At 43.7% G+C, this 24,166-nt stretch overlaps 1 protein-coding gene across 2 annotated transcripts in view; it reads left to right on the plus strand.

Moving 5' to 3' along the window:
- Positions 1 to 24,166, plus strand: part of LOC123768912 (dynein axonemal heavy chain 7) — a 339,155-nt gene that overhangs the window by 313,727 nt on the left and 1,262 nt on the right. For both annotated transcript variants that reach the window (XM_069309142.1, XM_069309143.1), the window contains 5 exons: positions 5,447 to 5,764; positions 5,975 to 6,154; positions 9,018 to 9,164; positions 16,166 to 16,321; positions 19,089 to 19,570. In XM_069309142.1, the coding sequence (XP_069165243.1) occupies positions 5,447 to 5,764; positions 5,975 to 6,154; positions 9,018 to 9,164; positions 16,166 to 16,321; positions 19,089 to 19,570 (1,283 nt within the window). The remainder of the gene's footprint in view (positions 1 to 5,446; positions 5,765 to 5,974; positions 6,155 to 9,017; positions 9,165 to 16,165; positions 16,322 to 19,088; positions 19,571 to 24,166) is intronic.

Here is a 24,166-nt window from a genome sequence, read left to right on the forward strand (position 1 = left end):
TGTTTGGGGGAAGTGGAAGGCAGGTCCAGGTGAGCCAGCTGCACCACCCTCAGTTCTATGATAGATGCAACCAACCCAGGGGGCATCAGGGCGCCTGACAGCTGAGTGGACAGCGCTTCGGCTTCATAGTCCTGAAGTTTCGGGTTCGATCCCCGGTGGAGGCGGAGACAAATGGGCAAAACGTTTCTTTCACCTTGATGCCCCTGTTACCTAGCAGTAAATAGGTACCTGGGAGTTAGAAAGCTGCTGTGGGCTGTTTCCTGGGGGTGTGTAACAAAAAAGGAGGCCTGGTCAAGGACTGGGCCGCAGGGATGCTAAGCCCCAAAATTATCTCAAGATAACCTCAAGATAACACCCCCCTCCCCCCGACAACCTGGAGGAAGGGGGTATCAGGAGCCACAAGGGCTTACCCAGAAATTGGCGTTGCATTACATTCAATGCTGGTTTTCCGGTGGAACCCCCCTCCCTGCAGAAGGGGTTCTGCTGTTTTGCCACAAGTGGTTGAACCTGCTGTGCGTTGGGGCGTTGGCCAGGAGTAAACAATACTTCCGGCTGCATGTTCTTAGGGGGTTATCTTCCCTAGGCACCCAGTAAATACATCTCTTGGGCCTCAGGGTTATCTTCCCTGGGGCTTTAGGGTTCTGACTCTCATAGGGGTTGCTGTTGCTTGACAATAGCTTGCCCTTGGGATCAGCGGTGGTCTTGATGCTTTTGTGTGGCCTTGGGTAGGGAGTGTTTGTAGCTGGTTGGGGCGCATGGTGCTGCTCAGCTCACATACAAGCGGCGGCTGTGACACTCTCTGGCTTCCTGTTGTTGTGGAGCACTTTCAGGGTTTCTTTTTCATTCTTTTTAGATTCTTTCCTGCCTGGTGGAGGTCTGCCTGGCTTCCCATTAGGTATGCCTAGGATCCGTTTGGTGATCCTCCACTCATCCCCCGGGGTTGCTCCCTTCACTGGGGTCAGTTTGCCCGGTATAGATTGGGTTTAACTGGCTTTGCAGTGCCAGTGCCTGGGGTTTCCATAGGGACACCTCCCCCTGTGGGCCCTGGAAACCCCCGTCAAGGCTATGGTGACCATGGATATGTCTTCAGAGTCCCATCGCCTTGTGAGAGTTTGAGAGTTGTTCATTGCCCTTGTCTTAGGGGTGACGATCACCTGTTTTGCCTCCATCGTGCTGCTTGTTGGGTCAACGACACCTTAGACTCGGAATTGTGCGTGACTTGTACCCAGCTCTTTCTCCAGGTTACGCATTCTTCTTTGGAAATTCTTAGGGGTCAAGCAGCTGTTGCGTTGCATGGTACGTTTAGGTTATTGCAATGCGCCAGGTTGGTCGCCCACTCGAATGCCCCGAGGCTGCCCTGTTTTGGTTTTAGTGTCCCCGAACTTGGTGCAGATGGTCGCTTCGGCCTTGGTTCAGTCCGCACCCTCAAGTCCTTTCCCTAATGGTGTGGTTCATCTTGCTCCTTCCCCCCCCCCCCCATCCCCCGGGACTGGCTCCCAAACGTCAGAGGGTTTCAAAGTCGGGGCAGGGTTTATTTGGGAATGAGACTTGGGCGGCCCCATTTGATGCGGGGATGGAGGCCGTTGAATCCGATTGTCCCGTCGAGGTTTCTGAGTCCTCCCAGCAGACCCCCCTTCATTGAGGCTTTTCCCTTGGACTCCACCTTTTCTTCAAGGGTGGTGGGCGAGGATGTAGGTTCTCTCCCGGGGCCTCTCTTGAGGGGTCTTGGGGCTCTGGGGGGGGGGGGGGGGGAAGCCCGCTTGGTGTGTTTGGGCTCCGATTTGCTCCTGCTTGGGCCTTTGTATTTTTGAGCAAGTGTCTTGCTGCGGGGGAGGGGGTTTTCATTCCCTTTTTCCCTTTGGCATTTGTTTTGCCATATTTGTCGTCATGTTGAGCATTTTTGGCCTATCTCCGGTCTGTGGTTGCATTGTTTATGTTGGCGGCCATTTTGCTCTCCTATTTGTGCACCTGGCCACCAGGGCGGTGCTCTGTGTCGTGTTTACCTCTGGAGGCTGGGTGTTTGGTGTGCTTGGGCGCGTTTTTTGTGTGTGTTCACGTTTGGGGATTTCCCGATGTCTCTGTCACTCCCTCTTGTCTGCCATTTCTCTGATTTCTCTGGTGGGTTTTGTCTGTGTGGCCTGGAATGAGGAGGTATGTGGTTTCATAGGGTTTTTCCCATTTTGACAGCTGCTTGCATTGTCAGTTCTCTTCGCTGGGATGGTGCTTCGGCACTTCATGCCATTTCTCCCCCTCTTTTTCTTGGGGTAGGGGGGGGGGGCACTTCCTGCGTGTTATGGCTTTCTGCAGTTTTTGTGTTCAGCCTTCACCTCTTTACTGCCTCTTGTATTCCTGTCTTCCTTCTCTGCCTCTGGACATGTATTTTTCATGTTGCTGGGCTCTTGAAGGTGCGCATTGTTTGGATTTCTGTCCATCTTTCTTATGGCCACCACCTGCTGTGTGTAGTGCTTCTGTGTCCCTTTGGTGACAGGCTAGGGTTGCAGCTTGTCTGTTTTGTCTTGATTTTTGTGTTCTTTGCCAGGGTGGGTTGACCTAATATCAATCCTCATCTGTTGCCTCTGTTCCCCTGCAGTGCATGGTAATCTATTATTTCCACAACTTGGGGGGGTTTTGTTCCCAGGCTATGGACTTGGTTTCTGGACCTGCCCGCACCACTTTGGGTGCTTGTGGCTGTGCAGGCTTCTCCGAACTCGCTTGACGTCTTTGTTACCTACGGACGCCTGCTTCTTGCATCCTACCCTGTTTCCTTCCCTAGGGACTTCCGGGTGGTGGTCTTGTCCCTTGGTCTTGAGTTCCCGGACTGAGGTTTCTGGTTTTCTTTTCTTGTAGGTACCTGTTTTGTACCTGGTGTCCTTACTCATTTTGCTTGACCAGCCCCTAAACCTTCGGATTCTCTCAGTACTTCGTCCGTGTTAACAATGGGGCTCATTTTCTTCATTCCTCGGTGGTATGCACTTATGACCAGTAATTGAACCAAATGAAAATAAACAAAAAAAACTCGATCTGCCTCGGTTCCAACTTTATTGTCCCTTGGCTTCGTTTCTCTTGCATTTTCTCCGCCGGCAAATGTGGTATGTGGTAGATAGGGCTCCCTCCCCCCCCCCAGGTTAGTTTTCCAGGAGCCCTTGGGATTCACGGATTCGTGAATCTTTGGAGATTTGGAGGTTTTCTTCCTCTCGGCTTCCCCTTGCAGGGATTGGGAGGCTCTTGGCTCGTACCTGCCGTGAATCCTGGTTCTGTGTTGGTCTGTTTGAGTTTGGTTCCTCTTACTCTAATTGGTTGCGATCCTCCATTCCTGTGTTTTCCTGGCTGGCAGCCTGTCTCGATGACTTGCTGGTGTGAACTCCCTGCCAGTCAGCAGCTCTGCTTGACTGAGTTCTGGTTCTTTCCCAGCTTGCTGGGTTCGGGTTCCTGGTAATTTGGCACAAGTTCTAGCTGGTTTTGTCCTGGGTTCGGACCTGGCTGGGCCTTGTTTGGAATTCTCAGATGGCGTCCAAATTTCTTCTCCCTGTGAGATTACTCCGGCTGCAGTCCCGCCTTCAGCTGTTTTTGAGGGGGGTTCCGGGTCACCCAGCAGTTACTCAAGCAGCCTGAACAGTCTCGAATCATGTTGTGTTGACTTTTCTTTCTCGGCTTTTTCAGGACAGGCATCTTATGCCGAATACTGTTGCCTTATACCGTGAGGGACTGGCAGACCCGCTTCAGCTTGCATTTGGCGTGGATGTCATTTCGGCTCCATTTCGCAAGCTTTCTCATGCCGTTTTCCACCTCCAGCCTGCTCATGCGCTGCCTGAACCATCATGGTCTTTGGACCGGGTGCTCTTTTTTCTTTCTTCCCCTCGTTCTGGTTCTTTCCCAGCTTGCTGGGTTCGGGTTCCTGGTAATTTGGCACAAGTTCTAGCTGGTTTTGTCCTGGGTTCGGACCTGGCTGGGCCTTGTTTGGAATTCTCAGATGGCGTCCAAATTTCTTCTCCCTGTGAGATTACTCCGGCTGCAGTCCCGCCTTCAGCTGTTTTTGAGGGGGGTTCCGGGTCACCCAGCAGTTACTCAAGCAGCCTGAACAGTCTCGAATCATGTTGTGTTGACTTTTCTTTCTCGGCTTTTTCAGGACAGGCATCTTATGCCGAATACTGTTGCCTTATACCGTGAGGGACTGGCAGACCCGCTTCAGCTTGCATTTGGCGTGGATGTCATTTCGGCTCCATTTCGCAAGCTTTCTCATGCCGTTTTCCACCTCCAGCCTGCTCATGCGCTGCCTGAACCATCATGGTCTTTGGACCGGGTGCTCTTTTTTCTTTCTTCCCCTCGGTTTGTGGTGGCCCCTTTGGTCCAAGACTGTTTCCAGAAGGCATTGTTCTTGTTGACTTTTTCTGGGGGTCGGGTCAGGGAGCTTCATGCTCTCCTCCGGCACAGAGGCGTTTGCTCTTTGGGTCCGGGTGGACGTTTTGTTCATTTGCAGCCATCTGCTCCTTTTCTGGAAAAGGAGACAGCAAACTTCCAGAAGGGTCCATGGGTTATTGATACTTGGTTGGTCAGGCCGGGGATGCATCACATTTTGTGCCCAGTTGCGGCCTTACGCCGTTACCTGCGCGCCTCAGCTTTTGTGTCCAGGGACGCGCTTTGGGTTGACCCCATTTCTATTGTTCCCTGTTCCAGGGCTCGGGTCTCTCAGATCATCTGCAGGGTTATCAAGTGTAGTGTACATGATGTTCGTAAGTTCACAGCTTTGGCAATATGATTTGGGCTGATATTCAGGTGCAGGGGTTTTGGAGATCGAACAGGGTCCTGGCTGCCCATTATCCAGTTAATGTGCCAGGCCCTCAGTGGTCTTGTCACCTTGGGTTGGCAGTTGCAACTAGTTGTCTGGTCTTCGTTATGAGTGGTGCAGTGCAGCCTCCATCCGGGTAAGTCCCTGTTTCTTTTTCTCTTTGGGTAGTTAGCTCCAGGGAGCTGACGAGGCTTCCCCACAGAAAACCTGCAATGAAAGTTGAAAGTCTTGAACGTTTGCTATTCGTATTCTTTCTTCTGATGCATAGAGACCTTTTACACCTTAGTCCTTATCACATGCCTTCTCCATTAGCTGCTTCACACCAAATACTTGATCTAAAAATATATTTCCCGATAAAATCACTTCCTTTAGCATTTATCAGTTTTTGTTATTTACTGTATTATTTTAGTCATTACCCTTCATGCATTTGACACTCCAATAAAATGTAACTAATGTATCTGTAAATTTATACTGTTTTAGCTCAGTTCAGCTTATTTTCACATTAAATAAACTTATTATTAGGTAGGTGTAGATGAAACTGAACAATGGAATCCTAGTAATCTCATATTTCTCAGTCTTGATACCTAAAACTAACATGTTTATTATATACATTTATTGTAAATATTGTTTTATTTTCCCTTTACCAACTCTGATCACTAGTCAAGTGCTGAGGATGGCCAACAGGTTGACCCGGAGACGCTGGAGTACCTGGTGGGACAAGTTTTCTATGGAGGGCGTGTGAAGAGAACAGAAGACCAACAGGTCATCACCAGTATCTTAAAGGATGTGCTCATTATCTCTCTGAAAATCCCAGATGAAGAGGAATATCCCCTGCTGGAAGATACATCAGGTCCACAAGACATGAGGCATGAAGATACTTTAAATAATGGTCTTGGAGATGAAAATGACGAAGTAGGGTTGTCTATACTTTTTCCCGATTATATTGGTAAAGTCGATGATCTTCAAGAATTTGTCAAGGTATGGATAATTTTGGTACAGTATTTCAATAAATTTATTTTTGAACACAGTTTAGACAGGTTAATCATCTATTTATCCCTAATGATGACTGATTACTCATTCACTCAACTTTGACAAGTACATATTGACGTTTACAGTTTTCATTAATACAGTATTGCATTTTCCTATGAACTGAATCCAATAATTGTATGAGGGATTTCTCCTGTTTAGGGAGTTACAGGGTTGGAGAGACCTGAGATTTTTGGCTTACCTGTGGGAGTACAGCACCTTCAAGAGATAGAAACTGGACAACATTTTTTGACTGCTTTGGCCACTGTTGCTGGGGCACAAACACTCCAGGGATCAACAGAAAGCTCTGTAACTAAGGAACTGCAAACACTGAAAAAAAGGGTAAGATAAAAAAAATTTGTATTTTAAGAATGTCAAAAAAAAAAAACATTGAATGTAATGAAATGCCTCTTCCTAATAGAGCCCCATTGGCTCCATGAGCTATCTGACGTGATTGAGAAGGTCATTCCACATTTTGGGACCCTTGATTTGCAGAGCATTTTAACTTTAGTGAAGTCACACTCTTGGTATATCAAATAGATATTTGTTTCTAGTGTGGTGCCTAGTGGTTCTGTTACACCTCTCTCTGAAGTACTTTGGGTTGGGATTAGCACTGCAGTTCAGAGATTTTTATATACTGTATATACAGTGGAACCTCAATTAACGAATTTAATCCGTTCTGGCACCGAGCTAGTCTTGTGAAACACTCGTCTTTCGAAACAAATTTCCCCGTTTAAAATAATGGAAATAAAATTAATCCATTCTACCGCTGAAAAACATCAATATGATATACATTTTTTTAAATAATGGAGCAGCCTACCTGACATAAACTGAACAAACTTTTATGACATTTTTCTTTTTTCAAATTTGTTCAATTTTTTTTAGTTTTTCATTTTTTCTGGGGGGGAGCCCCATCGGCTCCTGGCAGCTATCCCAGGCTGATATGCTATTGTCAGACTTTGGCATCAGTCATGTGTATGGAGTTCTTAGGCCTACCGGGGACCACGGCCAGAATCTGGCCCCCCTCAGAGAGGCCAGGTTCATGGACACAATACTAGATCATGTTTTTATTCTATTTTGCATAGGAGAAAAAGTATTTTGGATTCCTCTCTGTTTCATTTATGGCCCTCTTTGCATTGCCTGGATTTGCTATGATTGCTGCAAATTTAGCTCGATCATTTCTATTTCTCTACATAGCCTTCTTTGTCATTCTTGAAATAGATTGAAGTATTTGAGATGTTCTACAATTTGTGTGCTATAGAGGAAATGCCTCTTCAGTTTTGGTCAAGGTTTTTCTATCCTTTTTGTTTTGCTTGTTTCTAGATTGGCACCTCATGCCACGCTTGGCACTGACAGAACTGCTGTTGCTTACATTGTGTCAACTCTTCATCGGCACCAATTCGCAAATTGTCTTGCACGTTTTTTCATCTTCAGCCAATTAATGCTCTTCCTGAGCCATCGTGGTATCATGATCGGGAGTTGGTTTTCCTCTCCTCTGCTCGTTTTATGGTACCCCCTTCAACTCGTAACATCTTTCTCTGAGCTGTGTGTTTGTTGACTCTGGCTATTAGGTTGGGGAGCTTCAGGCTCTTCCCCAGAGGCAGGAGTATTGTTCCTTTGACCCTAGTGAGCCGTTTGTTCATTTACAGCCACCTTTTCTGGCAAAGGTGAGTTTCAGAGGGGTCCGTTGGTGATTGTTGCTTGGTTGGTCCAGCCAAGGGTGCATCACTTTGGTCTGGATGGCTCTTTGCTGCTCCCTATAGGTCACTGATTCTGCCTCAGTGGACACCATGTTGGTTGGCCCTGGTTCCTTGGTCCCTTATTCCAAAGCTTATATTTTCTGTTATCCACAGTGTTAACAAATGTAGCCAGTCAGCAGTCTACCCTCATTCCCATAATGTTCATAAGTATCCTGAGTTGGCCACAATCTTCTGATATGTCCTAGGCTGATATTTGGGCTAAGGGTGTTTTGGTATTCTAACAGGGTTTTGGTGGTCCAATATTTGGTTAATGTCCCTGGTCCCATTCAGTCATGTGTTGCTTTTGGCTATATTTCCTGGCTTGGATTCTCTTCATGTTGGTGCATGCCACCTCTCCTCCTCCCTGGTAAGTCCTGTTGTTGTCTGTGGTTAGCTTCAGGGAGCAAGCAGGATCTCTTGGAGAAACCCAGTGTTGAATGTGATGAAATGCCTCTTTCTGAATGAGCCCCAATGGCTCCCTGACTCGCTCCCTCCCTCATATCAAGTTAGACAGTTTGTTAGTGTGCCATTCATCAGTTCCAGAACAGACAATATAGCTGCATGAGGAAACTGGGTTGCCTGGTGATGGCATTTGGTACTGTGAGTTTTGCAGTACAGTAATTTTGAATGTTTCTCTTGTTGTGTGAATTGTTTGTGGGGTATCTTCTTGAGGTTATTTTGAAATGATTTCGGGGCTTAGCATCCCAGCAGCCCGGTCCTCGACCAAGTCTCCTTTTTGTTACACATCCCCAGGAAGCAGCCTGTAGCAGCTGTCTAACTTCCAGGTACCTATTTACTGTTAGGTGAACAGGGGCATCAGGGTGTAAGAAACTGCCCATTTGTTTCCGCCTCTGCCGGGGATCGAACCCGGAACCTTAGGACTACGAATCCCGAGCGCTGTCTAATCAGCATTCAGGATAAGTTCGCATTTTCAAGGATTTGGTCTTTGTTAACACCCCAGTTGTTTTTACTAAAACTTCAACTTTCTGGATACTTTGTTGGTATGGTGGCAAACTGTTACTTGCCCTTGGTGCTTCTGAGTGGGGGCCCATGTTTTGGCTCTGGTCCCCAGTAGACCATATAGAATTCCCACATGGAGCAATCTCGGTGAGGTAGTATCAAGAAGTCACCAGGGCTTGTTCAAAAAGGGGCATTTCATTACATTCAACGCTTGGTTTATACTTTTAGATTTTCAGATTTTGAATGCTCAACTGAAATGTACAGGTTTATAATTTTCAATTTGATTTAGGAGAATGCATCTTAAATCAATATTTAATGTTGATATTTCTGGGTTAGATATTTCTACTCTTTGCGAGACTTGTCCATTTGAGCCATTATAGTGAATTGAAAATTAAATAAATTAAAATTATATTGTACTTTATTTACTGATACTTATGGTAAGATACTCATAACAATTATTACATTAGACACTGTTCCTTTTTACCTATTTGCATTTTACTTTACAGCTGCCAGTGCCAATTAGCCAACTGGAGGAAGTTAAACAATGTGAAGACAGGGACCTTGTTGATATAATAAAGCGGGAAGTTCAGCAGCTCAACAATATACTCCAAACTATCACTCTACAGTTAGATACTGCTCTACAAGCTACAACAGTATGGAGTTCAAAATTTACATTAAAATTGTATTCACAAAATTATAAACTGTGATTATTTCACTCTGGTCATCAATGCAAATATGCAAGCATTATTACTCTCATTATAATATAATTCATTGTGGTGGCTGACAGGCAGCCTGTTTATAAATATGTAGAGTACATGTTATGCTTATATTGAGGCCCCCTTCCTCCCTGGGGGCAAATTACTGGCCCCGCCCAAGATACAATCCCACAAGCTGACTAACTCCTGGGTGCCTATTTACTGATAGGTGAACAGAGACATTAGGTGATAGGAAACGCACCTAACCATTTCTGTCCCGTCCGGAATTCAAACCTGGAATTCTCGATTGAGAGTCGAGCACCAACCCAACTGTATTACCAGGACCCTAGTACAGTACTAACATACCTGGTTACCTGGTTGATGGGGTTCTAGGAGTTGTTCTACTCCCCAAGCCCGGCCCGAGGCCAGGCTTGACTTGTGAGAGTTTGGTCCACCAGGCTGTTGCTTGGAGTGGCCCGCAGTCCCACATACCCACCACAACCCGGTTGGTCCGGCACTCCTTGGAGGAATAAATCTAGTTTCCTCTTGAAGATGTCCACGGTTGTTCCGGCAATATTTCTTATGCTCGCTGGGAGGGTGGTAGAACATGGTAGATGTAGTGTCATAAGTGTTTGTGGGTTTTTCTTGGAATACAAATTATGTTGGTTTAGTCTTTATTAGGTTGTATAGCTCAGTTTATACAACCCTATTTTCTTAGACATACCATGAAATAATAATTGGGCACTTCTCTCGGTGCACTGTACTGTAAATAGATTAGCAAAGTTTTTGCATTTGTGTTACCCAATGCATGCTTAGTATTTCAAAAAATAATAAGCTTTAAGATTACCTAATATATTTTATGAGCACAAGTTTATACTGATTATAATAAAGATCATAATTACTGCAGTAATATGTAGTAACTATAATACAGTGGAACCTCGGTACTCAAAATGGTAGGACAAGAAAGGCCCTGGGTAGGGAGTTTTTGTTGCTGGTTGGGGCGCACGGTACTGCACAACTCGCATACTGGCAGCGTCTGTCTCTCACACAGCTTCCGGTAGTTGTGCATCTGGGATTCTTTCTCATTCCTGTCTTTTTCTGTTTCCCTCTTAAGACACTTTGCACTTCCCCCAATTTTTACACATTTCTTTTATTAGACAATTCGATTTAGGCATTACCAAACTTGGTAACAAGAGCGGACATGTGGGCAGCACTTTCATATTTTGTTAAGAGTTCTTTCTTCATCTCAATCATGGTTCTAACTAATTTTCTTCATGCTTGGCTCTTATCACGAACTTTTTTAGATGCTTTGGGGACTTATTTACACTAAGAATATCAAAAGTATCCAAGAAAACATGAGACAGTCTATTGTTGTGCACTGAATGACAGTTACTGGGAAACTGATTCATCTGGGACACGTGTTAACGTTCGAGTACCAAACATGAATATAGCGTTCGAGTGCCTAATTGTTCGAGCTGGGAGGTGTTTGAGTACCTTGGTTCCTCTATATATCTATATTTAAATTTGTAGCTTGTTTAAGCAAAAAATTCTTACATTAATGCTTAACCCTTAAAGTGCGCATCACTTCATATGAAGTGTAAATCGTTTTACCAGTCAACTGCGCTTCACTTCATATGAAGTGTATGGGTACCGCGCACGATTTGAATGGCCCGCGGTGTAGCTGGGGGTCCCATACGCTGCCCAGGGGCTCTAGTAAACAGCGGCCATTTTGAAAAAAAATCCAGCTCACGATTCGATGGCATGGGAGGCCTCAGTTTAGCGAGAGTCACCATGGCGAGCGCACGGTCAAACGCCTCACGGGCACGCACCACTCAGTCCCTCACCCCAGAGCAAATAGCCCACGAATTATTCTCTGAAGGTGAAGAAAGTGTGTTTGACGATTCAGACAACGATGAGGATTATACACAGTTGTCGGGTGATAGTAGCAGCAGCAGTGAAAGTGAGAATGACCGCCATGCCATGGCGAGGCCTATACGCTCTCCCATGCCTCCTCGCCCATTTTCTACCCCAATTCTACCACGACCTCACAGTTCCTGTGGATATTTTCTGTTTGAGGGTGACGAGTCAGAGGGAGGTGACTCCTTTTCTGGGTTTAGTGACTCAGATCAAAGTTTTATTGAGCCTGTGGCTGGTACCAGTGGTGTAACTGGGCGAGAAATTGTCGCGTCAGCAGCATCTCGCCCGGCCAAGCGCCACCGCATGGCACCACATGAGGGACCAAGACCCTCGTGTTCACGTGCACCCACCTCACGTGCACGTAGCCGCCGTGCTTCTCGCAGACGGTATTCAGCTCCTGGTCGCCGGTATGCATCGCTTCCTCGCCGTCTTTCCTCTGCATCTCGCAGGACGCCTGGTGTACTTGAGTGGAGTGATGGTGACGATTTTATTCCTAATATTCCTCACTTTGACGATAAAGATGTAGGGATTACAAACCTTTTCCCTAATCAAGGTGAGGACATGGCTGAGATGGAATATTTTACAGCATTCTATGATGAACCACTCATGGAATACATTGTACACCAAACGAACCTGCATGCTGCTTACCTGATTGAGAGGGAAATCACAGAATTTTCACGACTGCAGCGTTGGAAAAATACCACAGTGGCGGAAATGTATGTGTTTTTGGCACTCTGTTTGTTGATGAAGCACTGTCACAAACATGCAATAAATGACTATTGGAGCAAGGACAAGACAATACCAACACCTTTATTCGGGAAATATATGTCACGAGACAGGTTTCAGATACTCCTCAGGTGTCTACATTTTGGAAGTGTTCAGGACCGAACACCTGATGATAGACTGTGGCGAGTGAGGCACTACATGAACGATGTTATTGGAAAATTCAGAGATTTTTACGTACCAGCACAGAAGCTGGTGGTTGATGAATCTCTCATACTTTTCAAGGGACGTGTTCCATTCAAACAGTACATTCCCTCAAAACGAAACCGATTTGGCCTGAAATTTTTTGTTCTTTGTGATTGTGAGACAGGATACGTGTTACACATGATTCTGTACTCGGCTAGTGATGTAGACATTCCCGGTAACGACGAACATGGATTCTCGGGGAGTGTAGTGAAGACCATCATGGCTCCGTGGATGAACAAGGGACACATTTTATACACAGATAATTACTATACAAGTCCCTTGCTAGCTCGGTTCTTGCTAGAAAATAGAACCGGATTGGTTGGTACAGTAAAGCCACAACGAAGGGAAATGCCTGTGTTTGACAACGACATTGCAGTTGGTGAGTGTCAGAGAAGGAAAAGTGATAACATTCTGTCAGTTCGGTGGAAAGACAAAAGAGAGGTGAACTTGTTGACAACAATTCATGATGGAACAATGGTGAACAGTGGGAAAGTAAGCCATAAAACAAACGCACCACTATATAAGCCAGACTGTGTTTTAGACTATAATATCAACATGCGGTTGATTGATAAATCAGACATGATGATTGGCACTGCAGAGTGTGTGCGGAAGACATGTAGGTGGACGAAAAAAGTGTTCTTCCATCTTGTGGACATGAGCATGCTGAACTGTTTCAACATGTACCTTGTGAGAACTGGACGTAAGCCCACTTTCCGTGACTTTGTATTTGATGCTGCAATATAGTTATTAGGAAAGTTTGCAAAAGATGTCCCAGGTATTCAGCGGCCCATCATAAACCCACTGTTGCAGCATGCTGGTACTCCACGCCTCGCTCACACTGAAGGCTTCCTAGCACACAAACTTAAGTATTTGCCACCTGGTGTGAAGCGTGCAATAGCCCAACGTGATTGCTATGTGTGTAAAACAACGACACGTAGAGACAAGAAACGGAAGCTTGTGCAAACATGGTGTGAAACGTGTGGTATCCCATTATGTCGACTGCTTCAATGACTACCACAGTTTAGAAATCTTCTAAGTGTGCTTCAAAGTGTGTATAGCGTGTGCGAGTGTGTAAATATGTAAACATATAAGCAGATAGCGTGTGCGTGTGTGTAAATATATACAAATATAAGCAGAACATACAATATAATAGACTGTAATGACATATTATATTGCCGTAATTGAAAACATTTGTGTGCGCCTGTGTATACTCAAATATGCAACAATTATTGATACAAAATATGTTCAAACAGTATTTGAAACACAATTAGTGAAAAAAAATTAGATAAAATGCGCTTAGACATTGTAAATAAATAGCGCGAAAATATATTTGTGGCAACTCTGGCTGTTTGAGGACCGCGCGCAACATCTCCCGGGCGTGTACTGCATGAGCGAACATGCAGATTGTGACGTCATCACCGAGCTTCTCGGCTCTATTGCAACAAAAGTAAGTACAATAGAATTTTTTTTTTATTTTTCCCGTGATCAGTGAACAGAACTTAACAGATTAGCAAAAAAAAAAAATTTTTTTTTTTTTCAAAATGACATGCGCCTGTGTGGATAGCAGGATATTAGACCCCGAGCATGTTAAGGGTTAAGCTGCTAATTGGTCCTGAGGACTTTTACATCCCTGTGCGCAAGAAAAAAATTCTAACATAATTTTTGTCTTCTAAAAATGTTCAGGGGGGAAAAAAATCATAGGCGACATATTTTGACCGCAATAGGCTGAGGAAATCTGGCAAAATGTGGGCGTTGACAGAGCAAGTGTCAGAGGCGGTCAGTTCCGCCACAACTGTCAGGCAGGAGTTGCCACAAAGATATTATTACCTAATTATTTCAATATGTCTGATTGATTTTTTCTTACATTTTTGCAGTACTATTATTCAATAGTGTGTAATGTGATATATTTATATAATATAAGGAGTGAATCACCACTATACTCAAAAGTATGGTGTGCATATTATTGATTCAATTGTTATGTTCAAAAAACAATAAACAAATATTTTTCCTGTTATTACACTATATACACAGTTTATATATAAGTATCTGCATGTTTTGTTCACCATAACAAACCACTAAGTTGGTATGGTGAGTCAAAAAGCAACGAGGAGTAGCCATCTTAACAGCCTGCCAGCCAATCGCCACCACTTCCTCCCACATCAGCATCTCACTCGCCAACATTCTCCTCCCACCATACTTTTCTGTGGGGAGCCCCTACGGCTCCCTGGAGCTTATCGGGCTAATGTATGTTATATTAGACCGGGACATTAGCTAAGGAGTTCAGACCTACCAGGGACCAGCACCAGAACCTGGCCCCTTCAAAGAGGTTTCAGGGAGCAATGGCCCTGGAAAACCCCTTTGTGGTTGGGGTTTTCCTTATCTGCCATCAACCGGGGTTAGGCACCCAGAAAGGTAGGCATAACAAAACAAACCCCACATGGTAAAAAACTAAAACAAAAAACCGAACAGAGAGGTAGAAACTCCCTGAAGTGCCCTGGTAACGACAGAGTCTGCAGGACAGGCTGTAGATCCCGCATGATGTAGCTACTGATGAGGCTTTCAGATGAGTAAGTAACGACCATGGTGCAGCAAGCCGTAGCAGATGAACATGTAGAGATAATTGCGGTGAAAATCATAGCTGTGGTGAGATTGCAGGTAGCAGCGCAGGTGGCAGTGGTCCACAGCAGGCAACAGCAGTACTAGAGGTCCAGTGAGAGTCCATGTTGTAGTCTTTCGTGGCTGGGGTATCGTTGAAACTCTCTGGGGCCACCAATGTAATGTACAATTATGTTACGTTGTTGGGTAGATTAGATACACAGTGTTTAGTGGGTTTCATATTTATTTAGTAGTCTTGATTACAGCAGTCGGTTGTTGGCAGTGTCGTAGACGTTGAGATGGAGTTTGAAGCAGAGCAGAGAGCTGAGTGAGGCCGGAGTCGCGGAGCTCTATGCAGGAAAGCATGGTGGCTCAATGGGGAATCGTGAGTGTCTGAACTCGATGGGGAATGAGAGCATTGTAGCTCGATGCAGTCATAGCCTGCTGTCTCTGTGTCGAAGCTGTAGCGTTTTGTGGTCAATTAGAATTGTACACGCCGAGTGCTACATTCTTGAGGTTGAAGAGGTGTGGTAAATCCAAAGCGTCGATACTGAAGTTAACTGAATCACTGTGGAAATTTTACATTTGCATATCGCTTGCCTATATTTGGTGACTACACCTCAGCTTCCTCCAATAAGATAGAAGGATGGAAGAACTGTTACCTGTAATTAGTGGAAAGATTATAGCTTTTGTAATTACTGCTAATGATTTTGTCATTAGGCTAATGAAAGCTTGGAGCGAGTATATTGTTGACATAATATACTCGCTACACATTCAAGGCTTCATTTTCTGCGAACCCTCAAGTTATCTGTAAAGCTTCGCAGACTTTCTGGAGGTTTTTTCTGGTGGGGACGAATTGCCACCTGTTTCCTGTACCTCCATGAAGGGGGACAGGTGACTGGTTCTCGTCACCAGTAAGGCAAACAGAACAGTCGCAACTGATGAGACCTTCTAGCATGAAGCAATCTCGGTAAGACTCTTACCGAGATCGGTGGCTCTTCAGAGAGCCACCGGGCCTCCTTCAGAAAGGGGTGTTTCATTACATTCAACGCTAGGTTTATTTATTTCATTATATTTATTTAGTGTCGGTAATCTTGCCATTACTGTTCCAGAGAAGTTATTTCTCCATCAAATATCATTTGTCAATCAAACCCCACAGAGCTTGAAGTTTGTGGGGTTAAGCATATAGCCTATGATCTGATCCTGGAAGCCTTTTTCATTAGACACATCCTGATGCTGATTAGATACGTGTTAAAGACCAACAACAACCAATGGGCAGAGACAAACATGCTGCTCATCAAAACACGGCCAATGCCACATACCTCAGCTGGTGATAAATATTTCCATAGCCTGTATACAAATTGTTTTATATGTGGATAGGTGCCTTTGTCACAAGGTTTTTGTATTTGTTATACATGCCCTGCAGCCGGGAATTAAATTAAGCTTTTAAATTTAATTGTATATTTTGTTAATTTCAGGGAGTTGGTGGGCAGGGTTATGGTTGTGAGGAAGTAGTGTCAGCAGTGGCATTAGGACACACACCACTTACCTGGGTGAAGATATGCACTCACCCTGCCTCCACTGTGCTCAGTCATTTTCTTCATGATCTACATGCAAGAATATACTTCTTCAGAGTAAGTCAAACAGTTGCCTGTTACTTTCCTAGGTGGACCATGAAGCTATATCACAAAGATTGCTCCCTATCACTCAGTCACATCAGTCATAGACATTCTGTTGGTTTACCCAAGACCAGAGTCAGAACATGCCCTTCTCAAAGGGTGGAGGGGGTTTACTGTAATCACCCATACATAAGTGGTGATGATCACGAAGTGGTTTATTCAAAACTGGTATGAAACACCCCCTAGTGTGCAGACCACTACCAAGTGACATCCCAGAGTGTCTGACTTCATGGCTAGTGATGTCAGTCCTGTTACTGATGCCAGCCTTGGGAAGTCTTCCCAAGTCACCTGTCACAGTAAGTCCCATTTCTTTTTGGAGATAAGTGACTGCCATCCTTTGGATTTATTCCTTTTAAGGCCATTTGATTGTGCACCATTCCTACCCTTCAGTGTTCGACCACAAGTGTGTGTTTACAAGCCTCACTTATGCCATGGATGTAATATGAAGCTGCACTACAAGCTGCATGTGTTTATGGTGACCTCTCCTTAAGCACTCATTTAGTGTTGCCCCTGCACAACCCGTTCTCGCACTTTCGTATAGTCAATATTGACTTATTAAATATGTGCATATGTGACATACTAAACATACTAGTTTACCTAGAAAAGCTTCATAGAAAACACCGACCTTACCTAACCTTCTTAGTATGTTAAGATAAGCATCTTATTGCTTCGTAATTGCAATTATTACTTAACCTATTATAGGTATAGGTTAAGTAATAATTGTAATTACGAAGCAATAAGATGCTTATCTTAACATACTAAGAAGGTTAGGTAAGGTCGGTGTTTTCTATGAAGCTTTTCAAGGTAAACTAGTATGTTTAGTATGTCTCACATGCACGTAATTAATAAGTCAATATTGACTGTAAGAAAGTGCGAGAACGGGTTGCCCTGCACTAACAGATTTACTTCTGTGGTTTGTTCAGGAGTTCACCCCTGGTAGGCCAGGCCTCTGGGGTGGAGATCCTTGACCTTGGTAATGTATGAGTCATAGTCTTTTCTACAAGACCCTTTGGATGGAGGCATTCCTCTTTACATGTGGGGACGCAGTAGGATAGGCACACTTGTTTATATGGCCCTAATCTCATGCCCTTAACAACCATGTTTATCCTGTAGGCCATGTGCAGTGTCATTTCTTCCAGTGAGCATTCCGAGTGTGAGGGTGTCCTGTTTCCTGCTTGGTTAGTTGCTTTCAGACTCTAGCAACTCTCGTACAGATCTACGATATTGCTCATGTTAGATTGACCCATTGAACTTCCAATAACTACATGTGAGTTTGAGGGATGTTCATTGGCATTGGTACATGTCGCTGGTCATTTTTCTGCCTGTGAATACCACCTGTTGGTTGGGCCTCTGCCCTGTTTTTGTAATGGTAGGGCTAAACAGGCAGCATGCAGCCACTTCTGATTCATTTGCCCATTTAGTTTTGTAGCTTAGTTCTTAAGTGATTGCCCAAGAGCTGGCCCTTATTTGGAGGTTTTGGTCTTAAGAGCAGCAAATGTTCATTTTCCCACTCTTATTCCTCCTATGTGTGTTGCATTTACCAGACTTTATCCCCATTCCCTTTTGCTGTTTGCTCCAGGCTCCGTGATGCTTGTGGGTTTCCGAGCCTGCACTCCTGTTTGCATGGGGTATAGCTCGGCCTTTTGTGGAGGAGGGCTCAGGTCACCATTTCCACTTAAGACGTTGGAAGTAGTTGAGTCATTGCATCCTGCAGGGGATCCTTTGCCATTTACATCTGAGGGGGTGGAGGGTATTTGGTCTAGATCTGTTTAGTTGGTGGTGGCCCTTCCCCCTTGTCTTGGTGTCAGGTGCAGATCTTGGCTCTGCCCGGGGAATTTCATGTTTGGGTTCCAGTGCTGGCCTGCAGGCTCAGTGGTACTATGGATACCTCTGCCAGCTCTTGCTTTGTGAGAGTTTGAGGGTTGTCCATCGTCTGTGCCACCAGGTGACATTCATATACAGTATTCTGTATGTAAATTGATGATATTCTGGAGAGATATAATAATTTTGCACCAAGATTGTAATTTTGTTGAATGTAACTAGTGTACCTAGTCATAAAAATATTTGTGTGTGTATGTCTGGTAACATACTGCATGTGTAAAGGAAGAAATGTACTTATATATTTATCACTCAGAATGTTGGGTAATATGCTTATTGTTTGTGATGTATGTCTATATATATATATGAACAAGTACTGAACAGGGTGAGAATAGCTTGAGCTACCTCATCCCTTTCTGTGTATTTATACCTCAATAAACTTATTTCAATTTCATATGTTCTGCCTCTGCCAAGCTGCCTGTTGAGTCAGTGACATCTTCTACCCTAAGTCTTGTGGGACTTGTTCCTCACAAGTAGCACTCTTTACCCTCCCTCCTGATGATGTTCAAGAGTAGTTCCCAGAGCATGGTGGGGGAGTCGGAGTTGGGCCATTGGGTCCCAGTTAACCCTTTGGGGGCTCTGGTGCCTTCTGTGGAAGGTCTTTTATTGCAGGGAGGTTTCCTATTCCTATCCCTGTTGACATGTTCCAGGTTCTGGCTCTTGGTCCCCGGTAGGCCAATAAGAACTCCATGACTGATGGCACCGAGTAGTCTGGCACTATGTTAGTACAGTAGCATCAGGAAGACACCCTGGCTCACCCAAAATTTTGCATTTCATTACATTCAATGCTGTTTTTTTTTAATCTCTTAAGGAATATATAAATTACAAGCCTTTACCTTTTCAGAATTGGATAGAGGATGGATGTCCCACATATTTTAGATTTGGAGCATTCCAATTTCTGCCTGCATTTCTAATAACTGTGCAAAGAAAAGTAGCTCACAAATCTTGTAAACCACTTCATCACCTAAATTGGAACTTCCAATTCACTGATCTTCTCCCTGAAAACCTGCCTGATGTTATTCCAAATATTGCTGAAGATTTGGAATCTTTGGATGAGAAATATCAGAATGAAATTTCAGATGGACACCCATTTTATAATACAAATAAAAATGAATTAAAATCCTGGGTAGAGCAAAATGAGGAAACCAATGAAGTAATCAGCACAACTGATCAGCTGCCACATGATGGTGACACCGTTCAGAAACACTCGCCTAAATTTATTGGCCTGAACACTGAAGAATCCATAAGAAAATGGCATGAGCTTGGACAGAATGGACTGTGTGTGTCTGGACTTTGGCTGGTTGGTGCATCATGGAATACAGCCAGGTAAGACTAATGATGACTTGTCTCATACAAAATAATTTGTAGATTTAAAATTATATTTAACATCTATAATATAATAATTGTATTTATCTGTACACAGCTTCAACACCTTCCTCCTGGGAGCTTCCCACAATGGTGTAACCTCAATAAAGGTTTTGGCATGAGATTATATCACTAAACAATCCTTTAACACTGTCATGGTCTCTCACCCCTCCCCTCACCATCTCTTTCGCAGATTTTGTTCTACTCTTGCTTTTCTTCATACTTACATTTCCTGTCATATGATTTCCTTATTTAACCCTTCTATTAACGTGTCTAAACCACCTAAGTGCATTGAGCTTCAACCACTCCACATTACTGTAGTTCCCTTACGCATTTCAATATACAGTACCTCATCTCTCATATATTTTGTTATTGTTATGCACGTCCCACATGCACTGGCTACTTTTGCAAAAACTACTTTCCATTGATTGTATTATTGAGAGCTCTGCATAATAACATTGCTTCCTTTTGTTACTATTTACCTCCCCAAACACTCTTCCCCCCCCCCCCCCCCCACTCATTATTCTCTTATTTCACCTTCCATATTCACTTTTTTATCTAACACTGACCCCCAGGAATACCTGAGGTCGGTGAGGGAGTTAATCCCACTCCCACTTGTCCCGGGCTTTGACTACACCCCATCAGCAGGGCCCTGTTCCCTCTCACTAATTTTTTTTCTTGCAAGGGTCACTCGTTTGCAAGATTCTCTCTCAGTTCACATTTGCAATATTTCCCTTCATTGTTCCTACCTTGCCCCCATGGACAGTCCCACTAGTGAAATTTTGAAAGGCCCCCTTCCCCCCCCCCCCAACCCTCATGGCTGATGGTTTATACTTCTCCTACTGTTATGAAATGCTTTGTCCTTGACAGCCCATCCTCAACAACAAAGGCTAAATACATGTTAATCCAGCTGCCAAACCCCCCCATTTCTAAATGAAAAATGGTTTACGTACGACTCACAACTGATGGTAATCAAGCATTTCTTGAACAGTGCTTTGCTGCAATCTCTGCTCAAATCACAACTCTGTAAATACTTCTACCTGTTGAACTACCTGTTAGAGGTTCTGGGGATCAATGTCCCCACAGCCCTGTGTCTGACCAGGCCTCCTGGTTGCTGGTCTGATCCACCAGGCTGTTCAATGCAGATGCTTGTAGCCTGATGTATGAGTCACAGCCTGGTTAATCAGGTTATCACTTCACCCACTTACAAAATATACAAATAATCGCCAAAAGGACCTAAACACATAATCTAACCTCTGCCAAACTATATATAGAACTTTAATGAATAATAATAATATTTTATAAGAACAAACCTACTCTTAAATACACAGTACGTTAAAATTTTTGAATGCATTTTGGAGGATGGCTACTGCTTTAATGAGCCTGGTCTAAGGACAGGTTGTCCTTGAACATTTTCCCTCTAACTCTTACTCTAGTGTGCCCAACCACTTGAGCTGGACGGTAGACTAATGGTCTAGCTTCATGCAGGTTGGCATTCAATCCCCCACCGTCCAAGTGGTTGGGAACCATTCCTTTCCCCCGTCCCATCCCAAATTCTTATCCTGACCACTTCCAAGAGCTATATAGTCATAATGGCTTGGTGCTTTCCCCCTGATAATTCCCTCCCTCCTTACTCCAGTGGGTCTAAGTCTGCAGGCAGTGTTGGCTACTCTGATATTTTTCCTTGTCAAACCGATATATGCTGCCTGCCCCAGGACACTAACATCTTCACGGCAGAACTTTATGCAATTTGGATGCTTCTGTCATTATTTCTTTGTTATTGTAGTTGACTCACAGCGAGTCAGTGTTGTCCATCAACATATCAACATGTGTGACAAACAACATCAACATGTGTGACAAATCTCACATTGTTACACATGGCTCAGGAATAAACGTTTAACTCTTTGTATTTTGTGGTTGCTGAGATACAATACTGCCCATTTCTTATCTCTAACAGATTTAAGATAGTCAAATTTTGTTGGGTTCCCAGCCATATTGGAGCTCAAATGATCTTGCAGACACTTCCACTAAGGAGGCCATCTGTACTTGGCCCATTTCCTGAAAAGGGATTCCACATTTGTTTCTACCCAGTCATTCATACAGTAATCCATGGCCATTGCCAGTAATGGCAAACCAATAACTGCCAACAAACTGTCCAGTGGGGCACAATATCAAAGAGCAATGAACAAATCCACAAGGGCCGTGACAAGGATTCGAACCTGCATCACGCAATTGTGATTTCTGTGTGTAATCAAAGAGCAATGCCAGATCAACAGTGAGTGTTGATTCAAATTTGAATCAATGCCACTCTTGGATATTGTGGCCACTTGGTGTGCACCCTTGAAAGTAAACAACAGTATTCCCATTCTCCACCACCATAATAGATGGTGGGAAACAACTCTGGCTTGGTGTGTATCGGCCACATGCACTTAACTCATGGCCACCTAATGGACCAAAGCCCCTACTCCTTATTATCTGAACTGATTCATCCCATTTAAAATTGTGCACTGCATTGTTGAATGTCCTGATTTTCAGGATGATCATATGTCTTGCTTTCTTAGTGTCTCTGGATCACTTGTTCCTAGATAGAATCCTTGATGAATCTGATACTCTTGATGTCACTTGCCTTATGAACTTTTGTTCTTGTAGTAGCACCCTGAGTGATATTTTGCTCCTTTTGAATATTCTGCAACACAGACTGTGCTCCATGGTCTTCCATACTTGGGACTTTCTTTTGATAATTACTTGTATGAATGGTGAAGATCTTGAAGTGATGGTTTAGTTTAAATATCTAGGATGTGCAATTAGGAAAGTGACTAGCACTGTATAGTTAAAGTCCTGTTAGAATAAGAGATGTGACCAGAGGTCTGTTTGTAGCAGTACCTACCCTGGTATTTGGATGCCAGATGGTGTGTCATGAATAGGAAAAGTCTGGAATTAGAGAAATAGAAATTAATAAATATACAATATTTAGGTGTTAGAATAAGGAAAGAATGTCAGACAATTGTGGTGTTAAAGCTCCTAAATAGCAAGATTGAGGAGTGTACCAAGATGGTTTAGTCCAACCCGACCTCACACTAGACTGTTTAAAAAAGTAGCCGCCGTCCTCCCCAGACGCATTCATCAGTTTTAACATACTGTGTATTAAAAATTGGTTTGTTCTCAAATATAAATTAATATTATTATACATAAAATTTTTATGTATAATTAGGCGTAGGTTAGATGTTTAGGTTCTGTTGGCGATTATTTGTATTTGAAGTGCGTGGGTGAAGCATTTATAGAATTGTGCTTCGAACAGAGGATGTGAGTGAAGCACTTGTTCTGGAAGTGTTCACACATCATCAGTCGAATCATGTGTAAACCGCTTTTCGTTCATAAACAGGGGCTATGGCGGCAGCATTAACAAGCTTGGATCTTTATATGCGAGGACGGGCTGTTTAGTTACAAAGAGCAAATAGGAGGTTGATAAAGTATGCATTCAGGGGTTCAGTAGTATAGTTAGGTTCATTTTTGACTTGCAGTGACTGTTCACTTATCGGTATTATTAAGTGACTTCACTTATTGTTACACAAAATCTTCCTGTTCAAAAATCATACTGCTTGTCTGTTATGTCATTACTCTCTAGGTGTTTTATCTCAAGCATCTCCATTTGGTTTAAAAAATAAATTCTAGTGTTTTTGACTACCATGCTTGTTAATTATAGTATATGGGTCTATAATTTAGAGGGCTTTCTCTGCTACCATTTTTAAAGATTGGAACTATGTTTGGCTTTTTCCATATACATGTGTATCTGCTAAGGTTCCTGTGCACAAGAATGTCTAGAATATCAATTTGAGTGGAATGCTCAGTTCACTTGTACATTCTTGCAGCACCCAAGGTGAAACTCCATCTGGTCCAACTGTTTTACTTCTTCATAGCCCCTAGAGTAGGTTGATCAGACCACACACTAGAAAGTGAAAGGACGACGACGTTTCAGTCCGTCCTGGACCATTCTCAAGTCGATTGTGAGACAATCTACTTGAGAATGGTCAACTATTGCCAACTATTTCAGTTCCGAAATTCTCTTCTAGATTACATCGCATAGCATATCTAATTTCCAACAGGACATGGTCACTTTCCCAAGGGAGGAGAATACTGAATGTCAAATATCTCCTCTTTCCGGGTAAATACCATAGCCAGCAGTGATGGAGCATCATCACCTCTCATTCTCGTGGGCTGTTTTACATGTTGATATTGATACATAGAGACACACACACATTATATATATGTAAATAAATAAATAAAATATCACACACAGGTCTTTACAGCCTAGGGTTGTAGTCCTACAAGCCTAGGTTAGATTCCCAGTCAGGGCAGAAACAAATGGGCTGCATCCTGGATGTGTGTGTGTGTGCGCGCGCGCGCGCGCGTGAGATAAATATATTGTAGATATGATTGAGGAAAAATAGGTCAGGAGTCATCATATTAGACAACCGACAGTTAGAAAGGCGGGGGTCCAAGAGCGAAGAGCTTGATCCTACAGGCACAAATAGTAAATACACACACGTACACTGCGTA

The sequence above is a fragment of the Procambarus clarkii genome, chromosome 64 (assembly GCF_040958095.1).
Source record: "Procambarus clarkii isolate CNS0578487 chromosome 64, FALCON_Pclarkii_2.0, whole genome shotgun sequence".
Lineage (NCBI taxonomy): Eukaryota > Metazoa > Arthropoda > Malacostraca > Decapoda > Cambaridae > Procambarus > Procambarus clarkii.